Here is a 21,237-nt window from a genome sequence, read left to right as displayed (position 1 = left end):
TTTTTTTGTCAAAATGTAACCGTATATCGACTAGGGGAGTTCAGACTTCAGAGGTTGTGGGGGCACACCAGCAGAGGCCGAGGCGCAAAGCTCCGCGGCCGATTGGATCACGCATGAGTCCACACGCGTGGTGCAGCGGTCTGGTGGGGTTATGGACGAGTCTTCAAACGGCACGCAGCAGGCAGCTGTGCCGCTAATCCCGCTATGCGGCTGGTGGGCAATAGATAAAATCGTTTGGGCACGCAGTGCGGCAATTGTTTTTCAAAAAAAAAATCGTTTGGGCTGCTAAAATAAAATGTCAAAAAAAACAATGGAAAAAAAATACATGCGCCCACCGTGGGGCTCGAACCCACGACCACAAGGTTAAGAGCCTTGCGCTCTACCGACTGAGCTAGACGGGCGGCTTGACCTGAGCCACAAGTAAAGTATTTTAAACAAACTGTCGCTTTCTGTTAAATAGGCAATTGTGTTAGTGTTGCTTACTGGATGAATGGGACACTAGCCTGCATGCCCGATCTTGTACGACGATTCTTCATTTACCCAACAATTCCATGTTTAAAGAGCGCTTAGTGCGTAGCATTCTGTTTGTTCTGTTGCAGGAAATAGTATACGTATTAAAGTGGAAAAACGAACCTTGTAAGTCGCTCCGTGGTAGCACAAAAGGAACGCTGATGATGTGCAGAGAGAGGCAGAGACTTCTAGGTGGGCTTAAGGCAAGGGGCAACTAAGCCTCAAGCGATGAGCACAGCCCTCTAGCATCAAGTTAGCGTTATACCATTGAGAGCGTAAACTCAGCATCGGACAATGAAGAAAGATAATCAGTTTGATGATCAGCTGACAAAACATCGAGGGACTACAAAAGACTAGCAGCAACCCTTTGGGGCCATTCAGCACACCCTTCGCCAAGCTCAGCCTGACCGAGCAAAGGCAGTGCTGTAACACTTGGCAAACATTTGGTTTGGCTCTAAACACTCTGGCATGGGCTAAACCCGTGTGGAGAAGAGGGTCTGAATGATTGCAGTGTCCAGTCCCAGGTCTATACTACAACAAAACATCCTTACCCAAGTGCCAACCGACCTGCTACTCCACATTCTAGAATCACGAAGCCTCTTCGAGCATGTCCAGGAAACGCTTTCCGTCTATCTTCTGGAAGAGTGAATTATCAAAGTGCAGCTCATTTGTCGAGGCCGCCTCGAATCGAGTCCACAGTTCCTTCTTGAGAGTAGTTTCTCCAGCCTGCCTTCCCTTCAGGTTCGTGCTTTCCAAGCCTTTCCAGGGGGTACCAAGCAAGGCCTTGCTATGCACGGCAGGGGTTTGGATGGGCTTGTCATCTTGAACATCGTGTTTTCCTTTCATGTTACTTCTTGCTGGAGTTGGAAGTGGCTTATCATCTGATGGATCCATTAAAACACAGGTCTTGAGCGGTGACAGGTACCACTGAAGAGCATCTTCGGCTTCTCTTCTGCAGTATGTACTTTTGGTAGATTGCTTGAGCCCATAAATGTCATACCTTGATGCCAGATCCTTTGAGACTTCATCCGATGATTCAGAACGTCTGTCACCCTGGCTTGGTCCATTGCTGTCAATGTCTCCCTTCCTTGAGCCCTCCGGTATTGGAGAGAACAACTGCTGTTTACTAGATAATGCTGTCTTCAGGCATGATCTAGGTAGTGTTCTCATGCTCTTCTGAATTGATAAAGTGCAAGGCGAACAGAGCCTATCTTCTAGTGAGCACTTGTTTGCTGTAGAAACATGAGGTGCCATAATGGTGCTAGTCCTCGCTTCCTTTGCCTTCATTCCTTGCTCTGGATCAGGATGATCATCAGAAATGGTTAGCTTTGAAACAGGTAAACTAGGAAGATTCAACTGGTCCATGCAAGAAGCTGTCTTCATTTGAGTTTTTGAGGTTGGGCACCTTGATGAGCATGCTTTTGTTTTCGGCAATGGTGTCAAGAGAAATAACTGCTTTCCGCTGTCAACTATACAAGCCCCAGTACGCCATGACACAAGTGGTGAAGGTGAGACAATCATGTCAGCCTCAGTAAAGTTGCTGCAAGGTGTTGCTACTGGATCTGTATCAGGTAAGTTGCTGCTGCTGCATATCAACTTGCTATCCCCTTTTGCAACAGAATCTGAGCAAGTTCCCAGAGTGTGTTTTGAGACATTTTCTGTTTTTTCCGGACCAGTTTCTAGTGCCTGCTTCAGTCTTGAAAACCATTGCTGCTTACCAAAAAAAAACATGATGGTAAAAAGAACTGCAATGCAAGGGGCTTATGTCTACATGTTTCAGAATCATGGAAGATTTGATGACAGTACACACCTTAAAGGAATAATTAGTGTCTGATAAGAAGCCATTGAAGGATTCTATCTCTTGTTTCCCTCTTTCGGACACAGTTTGGCATCGAAGGGCATCAGAAATCAATTCATCAATCTGGCAGACAGAACACATAGGAAACGTTATAACGAACAGAAAAAAATGATATTTTATGTTATACAAATGGAAAAACTGTCATTTCAAAAATAATTGTGGACTACACATAATCCTGTATACGACAGCTGATTAAGGGATCATCAAGCGACTAACTGATTTTTGCACTTGCAATGATTCGCATTCCAATTCAGGAAAACAAAAAGATATTATGCTTCCCCCCTTTATTTTACAGAGGCAACATTCCGGTCGTTTATCACAAGGCTAAACAAACAGATAAACTTACAAAAACATAGTAGCAACAAAGCAGGATGGGTGTTTCTTATGCCACACCTTTCTGAACCTAATACGAAATTAGTATGCAGGCAGGCATTTCTGATGCAGAACATCACCAAAAATTCGCCAATCAAAATCGGGACTAATACCAGCATACGCAGTAAAACCCTACCAATCTAATCTGGTCAGACAGGTCGAGTGGGAATTCATTTTCTCAAAGGATAGCACAGGTTTCAACATTACTAAGTCACCAAATACTGATCGAGATGGGGGTCAGGGAGACAGGGTTCGAGGGGGGGTGTCGACCTGGGAGACGATGCCGGCGAGGTCGGAGCGGGCGAGGAGGAGGCGGTCGAGCGCCGCGTCGGCCTCGGCGGCGGGAGTCCGGGCTGCTGGTGCAGCGACGGCGGCGGCGGCGGGAGGAGGCGGCTTGCGGAGCAGGGATTCCGGCGCCGGGCGCGCCTTGTTGACGGAGAGGACACGGAGCGGGCGCCGCCGCGCCGTCGACTTGGCTCCAAGGCTCTTCTGCATAGCGTGGGGGAGGGAGTTGGGGATTGGGGTTTGGGGGAGAGGGGGCGCAACGGTCGGGAAGGGAAGGCTCCGGAGATTGGGGGGAATTTGAACGGGGGCTCAAGAGGAGAAGCCGAGAAGGCGACCGGAAGGACGGAGAACGGAACACGGGAGGGATTTTGCTTTACGATTCGTGCCGCGGGAGTCGGGATCCAACGTCGGTGCTTACATGGTTCGGCTCGTAGAGTTTCTTTAACCTTTTACTGCAGCATTTTTATGGAACAGCTCCATTAGTATGGTTCTTTTAGTCCCATAAAAATCCCTTGATATGCAAATTTCATGTCGCACATTGAGTTTTCAGTCTCTTGTAAATAATTTGAAGTAAGAATATCTTCAATAGATTACTCATTTCTCTTCGTAATACTAAAAACCGTTCTTAAACTGTTCTTTTGGTAATAGAAGATGATCCAGCAGATTACCAATTCTATCGCCAATACCACATCACCAATAAAAAAAATTTGTAGTCATCAAAACACACCTTCCTCACCTTCCTCTTGCTCAAGTGTAGAAGAATTCCTCTTTGCACAAGTAATCTGCATGGCATTCACTGCCAAAAATATAAAAAATACTATTGGCAACGGATCAGTAATCTACTAGAGATGCTGCGATAGAAAGTACGATTTTACAGCTCCCATAGGAAAAATTTGACCACTCGTCCACTCATGTTTTCAGACCGTCATATATTTGTGGACGGATGGCTAGAAGTTTTTTTTCAGTTTAGAGCCAAACTAGTTCAAGAACTAATTTAATATTTTGAACTACCAGAATAAATGCAAGACGCGAAGGGCAAAAGTTTGGCGCCCGATTTTTTGCAACATATACACCTTTGAAATTTGCTTGGTGCTCGAGAAAATTGCACCAAAATTTGCCTGAAAGCTTCCTCCATCACAAAGAGCAGATATAACTACATGACATGAGATCCTAAGCATCGTAAGCATGCTAATACTGCTCTCAGTATCCTTAATGATCAGTTTCGTGACTGATCAATACTCACTCTGTTTCAAATTGTAAGTTATTTTAGCAAATTAAAATATATAAATTTTGCTATATATACATAGATAAAATATATATATAGATGCATCGTAAAATCTATGTATCTAGATTTATCGAAACGACCTGGAACAGAGGAAGCGCCATCTAAAGCATATAGTGGAAATTTTGCTTTGCACCATCGTCCTACTCTTATCTCCCTGACCAGTTCATCAGGTAGAACGTCACTACAGTCTACATGTGACAGCGCAATCTTCTGCTAACATCACCCAAAGCTAACACAGCTTATAAAAGGACTTCTTCCTCCATGCAGAATCAATCAAACAGCGAACTTTAATATCGGCATCAAGCACAAACCAGTTCAAAGCAATATGAAAAAAAAATCACAAAATAAGCTGACAAACTGAAAGATTCCAATTCCAGCGCACGAAACATAGTCGAAGCAAGGTCCGCGTACAAGGCGTTCGTCAAAATGGCGCAACCAAGCGCGCGAGGAAAGCACCCGCTCCCCGCGACCCCCACGACGCCTCAGTCGCGGAGCACGACGGCCGGGTCCTTGGACGGCGCGGGATCGGCCACCCCTTCCCCGGGAACGTCGGCGCCGGACTCGTCGTCGTCGGCGGCGGCGGCGGCGGCGGGGGGGTCGTTGGAGGACTCGATGGCCTCCTGCGCCTGGTCGAGGTAGGGCTTGAAGCCGACGCGGAAGGAGAGGTAGCCGAAGGCCACGGCGCCCAGCACCACCACCCCCGACCGCATCGCGTTCTGCCGCGCCCGGCTCCCGCCCGCGCCCATCGCTGCCGCGGCGCCGCGGACGCGCGCGCCTGCCTGGGAAGGAAGGAGAAGGACTCGCGTGGAGCGGCGGGATGGATCCCTCCCCGGAGCAGCGCCTAGGGTCAGCGTCTCTGAGGGTGGGGTCCCGACTTCACGATGCCGGTGGCAGATCGGCAAGTTCGCTCGCTCCCTTCCCTCTGTTTCCGCTTACTCTCGCACTCGGACGGCCGCGCGCGCACACACCAGAACGACCAAAGGCAGCAGCACTGAAGTGGCGTGGTGTCGCCTGAACTGAACCCGTGCTCGCCGTCGCCGTGATGCGCTGGCGGCGTTTTTTTTTTTTCTCGTTTTTGCGGGGAAATTGTTGCAGGCAGGGTAGCGCCACCGGAGCGCGGGCCGCGGGCAACGACATGATCAGAGCCTGGAATATCCAACGAGGTGCGGTGAAGCGTGCGGGGGGAAAAGAGGGGGATTAGCAAAGCAGGGAGAAAATAAGGGGGTTTAAAACGGAGGGAGGCAAAAAAAACTGTTGCTGCCCAGGATCGAACTGGAGACCTTCAGTGTGTAAGACTGACGTGATAACCACTACACCACAGCAACTTTTATGCTTAGGAAAGAAAATAAAACATATAATACGATTATGGATTACTGGGTTAGACACTTGCATTACCCTTGCTTCTAATGAAATACAATGTGTTTGAGTAGATAGTCTGATCTACAAAATAAGATCTTAACTAGTAACAATCAAAATAAAATGCACATGCGGATCTTTATCATCCTTTTGATATAAATTCCGATCATGAATTTAAACTTTTGACCCACTCGATTTCTGCATCAAATTAGGGTAGCCGGCTACGTAATTGGCCGTTTTACTCGCGAGGTCATGAATTTGATCCAGAAAGTAATTTATGCAGTATATGATAAAAGTCAAAATTTCTTACGGTATATACTAGAATTGGATAGCTTGCATAAGTACACGTGCCTACGTGCAGCACCTTGATTGAAAGGTTAAACCCTGGACGCACCATAAAACCCTCATCGCGGAGCACGCCCGCGGAGAATCCTTCAACACCGACAGGCCAAGCCCCCGTTCTGCACAAGGAGAACAATCTCAGCCGCTCAATTGAAAATCTCACGGCCCCGACCCACTGCCGCACCCAGCCCACGAGCGCAGCATCAATCCCTCGGGGGCCCACGGAACCCGCGCATTTCCGCAACTACCCATCACTCGCACGGCTAACGGCGCCCCGACTGCCTCCGCCCCTCCCATCAGCGCGAGGGTAGCGAGGTCATTTCGTGCGCCAAGTCGATGGCGAAAGGATATGGGTTCGAGCGGAGCCGGTAGGACTGGGACTAGAAGTGCGGCTAGGGTTAGTACGTCCTCCCACTCTTATTCGCCCAATCGCCCCCCGCTTCGTCTCCACATCCTATCGCCGCCGCCGCCGAAACCGTAGCCCCCCCGCCCCTCAACCTCGGCAGAGCGATGGCGATGCGGTCCGTCTGGCGGATGTTGTAGCCAGAAGGGTCAGTTCCCCAGTCCCCACATACAAGAACGCGACTGTAGGGTCACCTTTCCCGCCGTCGTCTCCATGGCGACCCTCAATCCCTTTGAACTCCTGGGCGCCGACGACAACGACGATCCCACGCAGCTGCTGGCCGCTGCTGCGGCAGCGAAGCAGAAGGCCGAGGCGAAGAAGCAGGCGGCGGCGGCGGCGGCCACAGGAAAGGGCGCGCAGCCAGCCCCCGCCAAGTTTGCAACCAAGCCTGCTCCCCCAGCCCAGGCCGGTGAGTTTGGGATTCGATTGTGTGGGTGATTGGATCTGGGGTTTAAAATGGGTTTTGTCCCCCATTTTTGAGGCTTGGATTATATAAATTATTGTTTTCTGTGGACAATTTTTTGATATCCTGCCGATTAGCATACAGAACATTATTTTGATGTTGTCCTGAGAAATGATATCTGTGATGTTTGAAACAGTTAGTCAGGTTTTAGTAATTTCTGCCATAAAGATGATAGTTTTGTGTGTACGGAGTTCTTATGTTATATACATGTTTCAGTTAGGGAGTCTCGCACTGGTGGTGCTCCCTCTCGTGGAGGATACGGGCGTGGCGAACGCGGCCGTGGCAGAGGTGGGCGAGGGTATGGCCAGAACCGTGAGTATGGCAGCGAAGATGCTAATGGGTTTCAGGGAGGATATGGTGCTGGAGGTGGTGCCAGAGCTGGAGGTGAAGAAGGTGCCCAAGACAGAGGTCCTCGGCCACCCTACCGTGGAGGCGGAGGAGGTCGGCGGGGTGGGTACCGTGATGGTGAGTTTGGTGATGACTCTGAGAGGCCATTCCGGAGGACCTATGAGCGCCATAGCGGTACTGGCCGTGGGTTTGAAATGAAGCGTGAGGGTGCAGGCCGTGGGAACTGGGGAACTACCACTGATGAAATTATCGCCCAGTAAGATAGCTGTGTTTTGCTGTAATCTGTTGAGGAGCACATTAGTCAACAGAGTTAACAAGTTGTGTTTGGATGACCAGGGAAACTGAGGAAGGCCTGAAGCTGGATGAGAAGGCCCCTGTTCCAGAGAAGCAGGGTGCTCAGGAGGATGCTCCGCAGGCGGAGGAGAACAAGGATAACAAGGACGGAAATGAGGAAGAAGAGAAGGAAGAGGATAAGGTATATTTTTTTGTTAAGAGTTGTATTGTTTATAGTTCATTTTGAAGGCAAAATCACAATGTCTATGGTGCTCTGCTGCTCATATCAGCCTCACAATAAGTGTGATTTGTTAACGTCTTGTTCCTGCTTCAAGATTATGGACTAAAGGTTATTACTTTGTTTTTAACTTGCTTTATACTTGGTGGTTATTTGTTTGTCTTGGTCCTATGTTGTTTGCTTACATATTGAATTAGTTTGAAGTTAACTTGTGGATCTTGTCTTAGTTATTTATCATTTCAAACCACTGTTATTTTTGTCAGTCAGTGGGATCTGGTAATCTTTGTTCAGGAATGATCTACAATAGTCATGCACCAAATGCAGGCATATACAATTTATTTGTTTAGATTCACAGCAGCCATAGAGTTGCTATGACTTCATGATGGGCATATTTTCATGGAACCAATACAGGAGTGTGTAATAGACATAGACTAAAGTTTTCTTGAAACTTTGAGGTCTGTTTCCTTTGTTTCTCTTTCATCGACAATGTATTACCTATCCTATGGAACATCCATTTTAATGCTTGATTGCGACACTGGTAGGGCTATTGAATCTGCCTTAAGAATCAAAAGGTAATTTAGCAATGGCTACAGTTGCAAAATCCAGTGCTGTAATCTAACTTGAAATTTGCAATTTTTTTATATTTCCTTCTCCATAGTTTCTCATCTGGGCGCAGTTTTAAGCTGGGCGATCATTACTTGTGTTCCCCATAATGAAGATCTTTCATTTCCTTATTCATTTATTTTACTGATATCTGTTACCATGTTGATGATCAACTGTTTGAATATTTGATGATGCAGGAGATGACCCTGGAGGAGTTTGAGAAAATAAGGGAGGAAAAGCGGAAGGCACTTCTTGCCCTAAAGACTGAAGAGAGGAAGGTTGAAGTTGATAAGGACCTACAGTCTATGCAGCCGCTTTCCACTAAGAAAGGAAATGATGAAATTTTCGTAAAACTGGTAATTTTCCATTATGCCTTTTAATGTTCTCATGTTTTTATAACATGACGGAGGTGTCCGAGCCTGATTAACTATTTTTTCTGTAGGGTTCTGATAAGGATGCTCTGAAGAAGAAAGAAAATGCTGAACGTGATGAGCGTGCTAAGAAGGTCTTGCATCATTCTCCACTTCCATGTTTCCCCTTATCAAGCGCTTAAAAATACTAAAAAGTTTGATTTCCATTCTGGTGAAATTGAAAAATAGCCACTTATTGTGGCGGGGCCTATTTTGGGCGCTAATGAGCTCCATGAAGCATGAACATACCAGAATTACCTGCTCTCTTGGGTTCATTTCCTGGTGCTCTGTCCAGTGGTTACAACTGCTATAGCTATTTCTCCTCCTTGGTGCATTGAAATGAATGTCAGGATTTACACGTTCCTTTTCTACTCTGTAGCTGCTGCTAATGTGGAAATTGTTCTTTTTTCAGTCCGTGAGCATCAATGAGTTCTTGAAACCTTCTGATGGAGAAAGGTACTATGGTGGCCGAGGTCGTGGCAGGGGCCGTGGTGACCGTGGCTTCAGAGGGGGATATGGTGGGGGTTATCGTGCTCCACCAGCTGCTCCTGCGATTCAAGACCAATCCCAATTCCCATCGCTTGGTGGGAAGTGAAACACACCTACTGCCAGAAAGCACATCTTTGTTATCAACGTCAAGTCCTGTTTATCTGCAGATTACCGTGCCACTGCTAATCAGACATAATGGTGTTGGATGTTTATTCCCAGCTGTGTCAGTCGACTTTGTATATCAGAGTTGCATGTAAGAATTTTGTCAGGCTATTATCAGTGCCCCCTCGACAGCAGTCATTTCTCGTGGGTTATCAGCTCTATTTTCAGATGTGGCTATATCTGATAATATGCATCTTTTTCTGAAAATATTGTCAGGATAATATGCTATTTTTCCGGAGTTCCCTTTGTCGATTCACTCGATTGTCGTTCAGGTATTGTGGTTCCAGGTGCTGTTAACTTGTTGGCGTCTGCAGCAGCTGCTGAAATTTCTGATCTCATGACAGTAGTACAGTACACAGAGGTTTGAATGTTTTTCACAGCAAAGCGTTAGATTCTACGCCTCCTGCTGCAGAGCAATACTGATGGTAATGGTAACTTCTTCAGTCTTCATTCTGAATGTCTGATAGAAGGGAGTGAAGGCCATAGTTGACCTGGTATTCAGTCTGGCTGCCTGCACCTTGGAAGTTTGTTGCTCGCTCCTGTTGTCGCATTCGCTAGAACTGTAGATTCCTTATAATATGAATGCATCGAGCAGAGAACATGCTGGGGATTGTTAGAAATCAGAAGATTAGAGATAATCTCGTCCATAGGTTAGGGCTAATCCTAGCCATTAGATTAGACCAATAACTGATTAGCAGTTAACCTTGTAAACCCAACGGGTGTGTCCGTTGGTGTACGGTCGCGTCCTTTGGTGAAGGGATACGTCCTCCCGGTTCTCCCTGTATATATATATATATATATATTCAAAGATCAATGAAATCATTCTGTAGTTGTTCCCAAATCTTTGTTCATTTGCATTCACTCTTAACACGTTATCAGCACTTTGCTCTTCTGAACAAGACGCAAGAACAACGCAGAGGCACATGCCTCTGAACCCCACGGTAAGAACCATGACGCGAATCAACATCAACCTGCCTTCGCATGTTGTTCGTCAACTGTTCTTCGCACTTCGCCGCGTCGGAGGAATGCGCCATCGCCCCATCCGCCACCATGGACAGCGCCGCAGCGTCTTCGAGCGCCTTGGGCCTCGTGTTCGCCGCAGCGCCGTAAATGAAAGTGGATGTGGCCGCATCTTTGCTTCTGCTGTTCGCAATCTCCGACAGGATGCTCGTCGAGGACGCTGCTGGAGCCCAATTCGTCGCGGCCGCCAGGCTTCTCCGCTCGCACCGCGTCTGCAGAGCCAGCCCCTGTCTCCTCGCCGAGGCGTGGACGGTGCTGGCCCAAGCAATGTTGCGCCACAAGCGGTCGAAGCCCTGGCGCCCCCAATTGTTGAAGCACCGGCGCCGCCCGTTGATGAAGTGGTTGCCGTCCCCATGGAGCCAATGTCGCCGGCACTGCCTCCGCCACCACCGCGTTTCTGGTGTGACTTCTGCAAGGAGTTCACGCCGATCCCGCACACGCTCGATCCGTGGCTCCTTGCCACCCAGGCCGCTCCCGCACTTTACGCCGTGAAGGAAGAAGAAGAGGACGATGTGGTGCCCGGCCTTGGCATCCACGACCCATTCAACACTGCGGCAAGGACGGGTATCTCCCCGTACTTCTTCCTCGACAAGGCCGGTCCCTCGGCTCATCCGCCGGCGGCGACGCTGCCCTTTCCTCAGCCGGTGAAGACTGAGGACGCCGAGATGGTGGCCGCCCCAGGCATCGGCCCCTTAGCGCCTCCACCTGGTACACGCGGGGCGGCTGCTGCTCGAATGATGGCGCAGGCCCTCCTAGAGGAAGGCACCGCAACCACCCCTCCAACACTCCGGCACCTCCTTGGCCGCAGAGTGGCAGCGGTGGACCGGCGCCCCGGCATCCACAGGGGATCCTGGAACCCGGCGATCCTCAACCTCCCAAGCGCGGAGGTGCTGAACATGGGAGCCTACAGCAACGGCTTCTACTCCCCCGACGAGGGGGAGTCCTCCTCCAACTAAATCAGGCGAGCGCAGTGGCAGCACAGTGGTGAGCGGCGGCGGGGTGGTCAAGTGGCGGCGGCTGTTTCCTGGTGTCCAGTGGCGTGGAGTAGGGTTACAACCCTGCTGCCTGCCAAAGATGCCTCTAATAGGCCGTGAAGATGGCCCAATGGCCCACGCTCGGATCTCCCTTCCTGCTGTTCGTCCTGTGCACGCTTGATGGGCCAAGCTAATGAATGTGGGTTCATTTTCCAATCCCCATGGCTGGCTGGCCTATTATCTTTATTATTTAGTTGATTTAATTTCAGCAATAATTCGCATCAGACTCTGTTAGTCTACAGTAATTATGTGCTGTAAAATATTACTCTTATGTTTAGTCGCTGACTTTAAATGTATTTGTACCTATGATAATTTATCATTGTAAAATATCCATTTGTGATATTATTCAAAGTATTTGTCCCGGTATGTATGACAAATCTAATAGATAATATCCCTAGCGACCATGATCTTGCATATTTATTTATTAATTTATTTATTTTGCAATCGATCATTTTAATTAAGACCCTTAATTTTACGCTTTTCCAATTTCAAAGCACTACGCGCTTAAATAATGGATGCAACAAGTTATGTGTATTTTTCTCATTAATCAATTGTATAACACGCATGTTCTATAATCGTTTTGTTGGCCACTCCACAAGGTAGCACCACAATTGCTACTGCAGGATTTACACTAAGTAAATACTTAGTGCCAATCCTCAAAGTGCGTACCCAACATTAACACTTAGAACATTTGGTCTACATTTTTCTCAAAAAAAAATGACTACCATTAATTTGCATTCCTATTGGCCATACACAAGGTAGCACTATAATTGCTACTGTGGGATCTACACTAAGTAAACACTTAGTGATTATCCTCAAAGTGCGTACCCAATTCGTTTGCAAATTAGCTAAGGTCTACATCACTCTCTGATGACTACCTTTAGACGTGTTTATACAATTCGCATAAACAATTTGGCATCTACTGTTAACAACAGACTATGTCCATTTTGAGGTCTACGCCTTTATGGTGACTACCTCCATTTTCTTATTATGCATGTGAGATTTTACACCAATAATATCTTGTTTTTATTTTGCATCCCAAACTTACAACACACCACAACATTTTAATAACTTAAAATGTTTCGATGGTTTGACTCGTGTAGGATCAATGGCTGTCAAAGAGTTTGAATTACTAGCTCTAGACGGTCACAACTATCCAACATGGGCTGTGGACATAAAAGTTAGTCTTGCATCCCGAGGACTTTATCAAGCAGTGTTACCACTCCAAGAGGGTGTTGCACAACTTGATGATCAACATGTATACACGGCACTATATATCATTAGGAGCCATATTCATCCTGATCTTAAGGCTGAATATTTATTGGAAGAAAATCCACGAAATCTATGGAAGTCTCTTAAGCAACGCTATGAACAACAAAAGGCACTCTTATTGCCTGCGGCAAATTATGAGTGGACCCAACTTCGCTTACTGGACTTTAAAACTGTAAGTGATTATAATCATGCTGTTCATCGGATTTGCTCAAAGATGCAATTTTGTGAGAAAGAACCTTCAGATGCGGATAAGATAGAAAAAACTCTATCCACTATGCTTCCCTCTGAAAGGATTCTTCAACAACAATACCATGAAAGAAATTTTCAGGTTTATTCTGATCTTATACATACATTACTTGAGGCTGAAAATCATTCCGAACTTATGGTTTGGAATAATCAGCAACGCCCTGTTGGGTCAGCTCCATTGCCTGAAGTACATGCTTATTCTAAGAATAAATCCAAATCTAACAATGGATCTTCTAAGAACCATCATCAAGAAAATTCCAAGAAAGGTAAGAAAAACCGCAGAAGCAACAAGAAATTCCAGAATCGTGTTTCCAACAAGGGTAAGAACATTTCCAAACACAGGAGTGACAAACCTGTCTGCCAAAAGTGCAGTTATTACAGCCATATTACAAAGAAATGTCGTACCCCGAGTCATCTTGTTGATCTTTACTTAAAGTCCGTGGGTCGTGGACGTGCTACTCAAGGACAGAAGTATGAAGCCCACTTCAACTATCGACCTGACACCACCAGGGAAGAAGCTAGTTGTTCGCAACAAGTTCCCAAGGAACCAAGCAGCAACCCCATACCAGGAGGCGAGGATCTTGCTACAGAGAATATGATCGTGGAATACGCTTCCAACGACATATTTGGAGACCTCGAATAGGCTCCCAATCTCCAAAAGATTCCAAAGTCTTGATGTCCTATTTACTAGTATTTGTAATATTTAGCACAATTTATATCTTAAAGTGTTGTAAATAAATAAGGTCATCACTTTCATAGATTGGATATAAAATAAATGTATTGTATACATTTGATATTCAACAAAGGTGTGTATTCTATATATCATCAAAGGATTTCATATTAAATTCTTCATTTATATATAGATATTCTACGGGAGTCAATCCGATGGATGAGGAATTATGCCTTGTGGATAGTGGAACCACAAATTCTATACTTAGGGAAACAAAATATTTCCAAACTCTTACAAAGAAATAGGGAAACGTTTTGACAATCGCTGGACGCGATGCAACGATAGTTGGCACTGGTCGTGCCACTATCATACTCCCTATGGGTACCCATATTACAATTGAGGATGCACTTTTGTATCCCGATTCAAAGCGTACGCTACTAAGTTATAGAGATATCCGTCAAAATGATTTTCATATTGAAACCGGTGATGACAATAATGAGGAATTCCTCCTCATTACTAAAGATAACGGATATGGCAAACAAATTGTTGAAAAAATTCCTTCTTTTCCGTCCGGATTGTACTACACATACATTAAACCCGTACCACATGTTGCATACAAGGTAATTTTTCAAAATGTTGACACATTCAAAACTTGGCATGACCGTCTTGGTCATCCCGGTGTAGGGATGATGAGAAAAATTATCAGCAATTCAAATGGTCATGAGTTAAATACTGCTAAATTTCCCAAATCATCAGATTTTATGTGCACTTCATGTGCTACAGGGAAATTAATTTTACGTCCTTCATACGTTAAAATTCAAAATGAGCCACTCAAATTCCTTGAACGTATTCAAGGTGACATATGTGGCCCCATACAACCTACTTCTGGACCTTTCAGGTACTTCATGGTTCTAATAGATGCATCTACTAGATGGTCTCATGTGTGTCTTTTATCCATACGAAACCATGCTTTTGCAAAGATCATTACTCAAGTCATTAGACTTAGAGCACAAAATCCTTAACATCAAATACAATCAATTCGAATGGACAATGCCGCTGAATTTTCCTCAAAGGCTTTCAACGATTATTGTATGGCTTTAGGAATTCAAGTTCAGCACTCTGTCCCATATGTCCATACACAAAATGGTTTAGCAGAATCTCTTATTAAGAGAATTAAACTCATTGCAAGACCCTTATTACAAAATTGCAACCTTCCAACTTCATGTTGGGGTCATGCAGTCTTACACGCTGCAGACTTAATTCAATTGCGACCAACTGCATATCACGTTGTCTCTCCTATGCAATTAGTACGTGGGAATATACCAAATATTTCCCATCTGCGAAAATTTGGTTGTACAGTGTATGTACCGATCTCACTACCTAAGCGTACCGCTATGGGCCCACACAGAAAATTGGGAATCTATGTGGGGTATCAATCACCGTCGATTATTAAATACCTTGAGCCCCTCACAGGGGACCTATTCACGGCCCGGTATGCTGATTGCATATTCAATGAGGACCATTTCTCGGCATTAGGGGGAGATTATAAGTACCAAAATGAATGCCAGGAAATCAATTGGGATGCCCAAGGTATTTCCTCCTCAGATCCACGTACTCAAGAAACTGAATAACAAGTTCAGAAAATCATAAATTTGCAACATATTGCAAATAACCTGCCAGAAGCATTTACTGATTATAAGGGTGTCACAAAGTCCTCTTATCCTGCACGGAATGCACCCGAAAGAGTAGAGGTCCCAAACAAAAATATTCAACTCCTCCCGCTTCCAAAGAAGAAGGGGAGAAGTATGGCTGCTCCCAAGGATAATGCTCAAACGAAGTGTCAGAGGATTCCGCAGACTAAATCTACAAAATCAGTAAATCCAAACCAACCTAAAGTTGGTAGACGCCCAAAAGTGGATACAAATCCCATACCAGGACTAAATCCACAACCCGGATCAATGGTGCATCCAAATACTGATCCTGGGACATCGGAACATCCTGACTCCACAGTCTTAGGAAATGACGAGTCAGACCAAGGGGTGAAAGAAATTTCCGTCAATTATATTGATTCTGGAGAATCATACGATCGTAAGACTACTATTGTCAACATATACTTTTCCGCAGCAATTGCAGAAATCTTCCTAAACGATCCAGATCCCAAGACCATGGCAGAGTGCAAAAAGCGCTCGGACTGGACTCAATGGAAAGAAGCAATCCAAGCTGAAATAGCCTCGCTCACTAAAAGAAAGGTATTCACATCTGCAATACCTACACCTCCCAAAGTCTTCCCTGTGGGATTCAAATGGGTTTTTATCCGGAAACGGAATGAAAACAATGAGGTAGTGAGATATAAAGCGAGACTAGTAGCACAAGGGTTCACGCAGAGACCCGGCATTGATTACAATGAAACCTATTCTCCAGTAATGAGTGGAATTACTTTCCGATACTTGATATCATTGGCAGTTCAAAATCATCTATCTATGCAGTTGATGGATGTAGTGACAGCATATCTTTATGGGTCACTTGATTCGGACATATACATGAAGGTTCCTGATGGAATCCAAATTCCGAATCCAAACGCAGATCGCAACATGTATTGTGTAAAGCTTAAAAAGTCACTATATGGCTTAAAGCAGTCGGGACGAATGTGGTACAACCAACTAAGTGAATTTCTTCTTAAGAAGGGATACACAAATAATGATGATTGCCCATGTGTTTTCACTAAGAAATCTCCAACGGGATTTTGCATTATATCCATATATGTTGATGATTTGAATATCATCGGCAACCCAAAGGATATAGAAGAAGCACGCAATCACCTCACGATAGAATTTGAGATGAAGGATTTGGGTAAGACCAAATATTGCTTAGGTTTACAACTTGAGCACCTTCCCTCAGGAATACTAGTGCATCAATCAGCCTATATCCAGAAAATATTGGAGAAATTTAATATGGATAAATCGCATCCATCTAAAACCTCGATGGTTGTTCGTTCTCTAGAAATGGAGAAAGACCAATTTAGACCACAAGAAGAGGGTGAAGAGATACTGGGACCCGAGGTTCCATATCTCAGCGCCATTGGAGCACTTATGTATCTTGCAAATAGCACCGGGCCTGATATTGCATTTGCAGTGAATTTACTAGCTAGACATAGTGCTAAACCTACTCAACGTCATTGGACGGGAGTAAAGAATATCTTCGGATATCTTAATGGCACAAAGGATCTAGGCTTATTCTTTAAGAAAAATCTTGATCCCAGTATGATTGGATATACAGATGCTGGTTATCTATCTGATCCCCATAATGGTAAATCCCAAACAGGATTTGTATTCCTACATGGAGGTACTGCTATTTCATGGAAGTCTTCTAAACAAACTCTAACGGCAACCTCTACTAACCACTCTGAAATCATTGCACTATACGAGGCATCACGTGAATGTGTATGGCTTCGCAGAGTGATTAACCACATACAACAGTCATGTGGTATTGGTTCAATCAAATCACCTACAATTATCTATGAAGATAATTCTGCTTGTGTTACACAGATGCAAACAGGTTACATAAAGAGCAATATAACCAAGCACATTGCTCCTAAGCTGTTTTATCCCCATGAATTGCAAGAGAGCGGGGAAATAAACATCTTGCAAATTAAGTCATGTGATAATCTCGCTGACCTCTTTACTAAGTCCTTACCAACCTCTATGTTTCAAAAATTTGTGCACGATATTGGATATGCGACGACTTTGAGATTTGCAAGGATCAGGGGGAGACATATCCTCGATGCTAACCTATACCTGCATTATATTATACTCTTTTCTTTAACAAGTTTTACTTATAAGGTTTCTTGTTGAAGTTTTTAACGAGGTAATATTAATATAAGCATGTGTCATATTTTCTATTTTCCCCACCGGGGTTTTTGTAGAAAATATCAAAGACACATATTGCCCTCACAACTTATCCATGGTTTTCCCTGAAAAGGTTTTTCATGTGAAGTTATTCTAGAGGCAATACCAATAACATGTCGTCATATTTTCTCCTAGTTTTCCCACTGGGTTTTTAAAGGAGTTTTAGCGACGTATCATTACATAATACTCTTCATATTTTTCCTGAAAAGGTTTTTTTTTGGGAGTTATCTATATGTCGTATCTCCGATACTTTTCCCCACAGGGGTTTTTAAATGGGATACCAAAGACATAGTGATTTGTTTAAATCACACAAATATACATATTCCTCATATTTTTCCCATAGGGTTTTTAGAGGAATCCAAGCTTACAATTACATTGATCTCAAGAAGATTCGATTAAGGGGGAGTGTTAGAAATCAGAAGATTAGAGATAATCTCATCCATAGGTTAGGGCTAATCCTAGCCATTAGATTAGACCAATAACTGATTAGCAGTTAACCTTGTAAACCCAACGGGTGTGTCCGTTGGTGTACGGATGCGTCCCTCCGCGTACGGACGCAACTCTCCAATGTACGGTCGCGTCCTTTGGTGAAGGGACGCGTCCTCCTGGTTCTCCCTGTACATATATATATATATATATATATTCAAAGATCAATGAAATTATTCTATAGTTGTTCCCAAATCTTTGTTCATTTGCATTCACTCTTAACAGGGATAAAGGGTAGTTCCTCCTATGCAATTCAAATCTTCCAGGCGAATGTTGGTGCGGTCCTAAACTTGAAAAGGTCATCTCATTTTTAGGGGAACGCTGACTGAAGCTACCAATTCGTTACAGGAAATAAGATGAAAGTCCGCCTATGTTACACAAATTTCATTGAGATGACTTTAGCCTCAGCAAGATTATAACAACTCCAGCCCGCGCAAAATGCGCAGATCATGGTTGTGCTGGATTTCTTGCCCCAAACGGCGCCTCCAGAATAGGCGCAATGCTTCGACTCTCTCCAACAATCCAAATGCGTACACCTACATCTCCTTGTAACCTTATGATGTTTGTTTCTTACATATCACGGATCTCACATGCACATACGTAGTTGAAGTACGGCGGAATCCGAGATTTGGTGAGGAGTATATCGTACTTCCCCGCTGGTGGCTGAGCATGCCCACCTTGGAGATCTAAGAATGATATGTCCGGAACCTCCACACCAGAGCCTCTGTGGTAAATGTCATACAGCATGAAGTATTTGTCCGGCTTCTCCTTGATTACATTCCAAGTGTACCGAGGGCACTCCTTAGCGTTGATGTCACCCGGGTATTCCCTTATCAAGGAGGCGTTCTTCTGCGTGTACTGTCTCAGCCTCGTGAGGATCCTGGACCAGCTCTGGGTGTTGAAGTTAGCGCTCAGCAGCGCGGCGCCGACGGACGCGAAGATGAAAGATCCTTGCATCAGGCTTGCCATCTCCAAAGCCAGGGATGCCATCTTCGGATGCTGCGCGGGGTCATCGCCTCCGAAGGCTGCCATCTTGAACAGGTACCAGTAGGCCTCTACAGACAGGCACTTCATCCTGAGGGCCTGCGCTGTCCCAAACCTCTCGATCCTCTCCGATCGGCTGGTGATGATCATCTTGCTCCCCTGGGCTATGCTTCTTTGGGAAGAGTACAGCCCGTTCCAGGTTGCGTCATCCACATCGTCTAAGATCTCGATGACGATGAGCAGTCTCTCCGCTGAAGCATTATCGGTGTGATGCTTGATCAAGCATTTGTCTCTGAAACTGGACACTGTCACGTCTTCCAGGTCATTGCCAGTGTAGAACAAGATCAGGGAGAAGTGGTTGCGCACCCTCTCATCGTCAGAGACATGCTCCACCAGAGTGCTCTTGCCGATGTGCGCTGGGCCAACGATCGGGAGCACGCCCAGATGTTCAGCACCAGGAGGCTCTTTTTTCAGCAAGAACTCCATGACCGTCTCCTTCTCCATGTGGCGGCCAAACATGCACTTATCCACAAACATGTGAGCACTGTAAGGCTGGCGGTACAAGGGTGGGTAGCTCGTCAAGAACACAACGAACTCCTTCATGTCACCGATCATGGCTTCCAGGCTGCGAACCAACCGATGCAACTCCACCTCCGGGCTTGGACCACCGAGCACCGGCGGCGACTCGGTGGCCTCTGGAGCACCGGAGCGGGAGCGGACGCGCTTCGCCGGGTTGAACCTTGACAGGGCGAAGGCGCGGCGGGCCACGTCGTCGCCATCGTCCTCGCCGTCGCGCCGCCTGCCTCCTCCTCCGAGGGCGGCTCGGCACCGGACGACGTCGAGGACGTAGTAGCCCCTGAACGTCTCGCCCCTCAGGGCCTTGAGCTGCAGCAGCATGGCCCTGCTCGGGACGCGCCGCCGCTCGGCCTCCTCGACGATCGTGGCGCTCCGCATCAGCAGGCGGCGCAGCAGCTGCAGGTCCTCCTGCGCGGCCGCCGCCGTCTCCTTCTCGCACTTGGCGAACAGGGACGACATGGACCGGCTCACGAGCTCACCGAGCACGGCGTTGGAGAACATCTCCACCACGAACCCCATCCTCGCTCTCTGGATCGAGACTGTGCAAGAACACGACGAGCGAAAGGAAGGAGGTCAGGTGAGCACAGCAGTGTGGTGTGCTTACTGCCGCTAAGCTGCCTGCTGCATGCAACTGGCTGGTCTTGTGTGTGTTGTGGACTTGTGGTTGCTGCCTTAAAATTTGAGCGAAAGACCAGCTAGCCGATCGGGACAGCCCGATCCGCGTGGCTTCGAAGCCGAACCCAACCAACTTTAGAGACAACATTCGATTCTAGTGATCCTGTCAAACCCTACCAGTAGGTATATTCGTACTGTAGCCTGTTGCCTGTAGGAATAGCATGGCACAGAAAGTCTGAAGCCAACCCCCTGCTCCATCAGTCTCAGTCATGCCTTTGCAGAGTCCGGACACGCCAACTGATTCGTACTGATCGTGAAGCTGGAGACACTCGGAGCAAATTGAAAGCAAAGTCCTCAAAAATACACACGGAACAAAGAACCAAATCATATTTCCAAAAAGTATGCAACAGATTGCCTTCCTTGTACTATAAAATATCATTCTAGTTTTGTTGTAAGTCATTCTTTCTTGACGTCTAAATCAAAGAGAGCTACACATACTTTCATCCCAAAGAGCGTCATTCTAGTTTTGTTCCAAGTCGCAATATCATAAGTTTAATCAAATTTGTAGAAAAGAGTATCAACATTTATGATATGAGATTAAATATGTACACTATAAAAACATATATAAGGACAGATCAAATGATGCTTATTTAGCATAATAACATGGGTACGTTTTGGTATAAACGTGGTCAAACTTAAGATGGTTTTACTTAGATCAAAACTAGAATTAGGTTCTTTTTGAAGCAGAGTACATATTTCTATTTTCATGCTATGTAAATCATACAGTCACTAAGTAACCTACATGTAACTATAGTAGGATGCGTATAATGATATTCCTCGAATTTGCTTCGGACCTGTAGCATATCCAAACGTTACATCTTGTGGGGATGGGTAGGGATGGGTTCACCAATTCTTTACGCATTTTACAATGGCCCTTTGTTTAGGTTTCCCCCAAATCATATGGAGATAAAGGTACTAACTTTTTGAAATTTAAAAACCGGAATGTATCTATTTGTTAATTGTATTTTCCAC

At 45.7% G+C, this 21,237-nt stretch overlaps 4 protein-coding genes and 2 non-coding genes across 6 annotated transcripts; 1 reads left to right on the top strand and 5 right to left on the bottom strand.

Annotated features, from left to right (window-relative positions):
- Nucleotides 1–328: 328 nt before the first annotated feature.
- TRNAK-CUU lies at nt 329–401 on the bottom strand. Its single transcript has one exon. It is a non-coding gene; the product is annotated as a tRNA-Lys (tRNA).
- A 404-nt stretch (nt 402–805) lies between these two features.
- LOC112886921 lies at nt 806–3,276 on the bottom strand. The gene is made up of 3 exons (XM_025952945.1): nt 3,011–3,276; nt 2,321–2,431; nt 806–2,220 (listed from the first exon to the last, which is right to left on the bottom strand). The coding sequence occupies exons 1-3, from the start codon at nt 3,233–3,235 to the stop codon at nt 1,099–1,101; spliced, it is 1,458 nt and encodes a 485-aa protein (XP_025808730.1). The 5' UTR covers nt 3,236–3,276; the 3' UTR covers nt 806–1,098.
- Nucleotides 3,277–4,576: 1,300 nt separating this feature from the next.
- LOC112887465 lies at nt 4,577–5,463 on the bottom strand. Its single transcript, XM_025953639.1, has one exon. It carries the CDS (start codon nt 5,054–5,056, stop codon nt 4,793–4,795), a length of 264 nt encoding a protein of 87 aa, XP_025809424.1. The 5' UTR covers nt 5,057–5,463; the 3' UTR covers nt 4,577–4,792.
- A 99-nt stretch (nt 5,464–5,562) lies between these two features.
- Nucleotides 5,563–5,635, bottom strand: TRNAV-UAC. Its single transcript has one exon. It is a non-coding gene; the product is annotated as a tRNA-Val (tRNA).
- A 758-nt stretch (nt 5,636–6,393) lies between these two features.
- LOC112886210 (RGG repeats nuclear RNA binding protein A-like) lies at nt 6,394–9,584 on the top strand. Its single transcript, XM_025952024.1, has 6 exons — nt 6,394–6,820; nt 7,091–7,478; nt 7,559–7,697; nt 8,534–8,692; nt 8,779–8,841; nt 9,159–9,584. The coding sequence occupies exons 1-6, from the start codon at nt 6,625–6,627 to the stop codon at nt 9,339–9,341; spliced, it is 1,128 nt and encodes a 375-aa protein (XP_025807809.1). The 5' UTR covers nt 6,394–6,624; the 3' UTR covers nt 9,342–9,584.
- A 9,016-nt stretch (nt 9,585–18,600) lies between these two features.
- On the bottom strand, nt 18,601–20,109 carry LOC112885232 (disease resistance protein RGA2-like). Its single transcript, XM_025950878.1, has one exon. It carries the CDS (start codon nt 20,107–20,109, stop codon nt 18,601–18,603), a length of 1,509 nt encoding a protein of 502 aa, XP_025806663.1.
- Nucleotides 20,110–21,237: the final 1,128 nt, after the last annotated feature.

The sequence above is a fragment of the Panicum hallii genome, chromosome 3 (genome assembly GCF_002211085.1).
Source record: "Panicum hallii strain FIL2 chromosome 3, PHallii_v3.1, whole genome shotgun sequence".
In the NCBI taxonomy this organism is placed as follows: domain Eukaryota; kingdom Viridiplantae; phylum Streptophyta; class Magnoliopsida; order Poales; family Poaceae; genus Panicum; species Panicum hallii.
The sequence above is the reverse complement of the archived record's forward strand: the minus strand, read 5'-3'. Positions and strand labels throughout refer to the sequence as shown.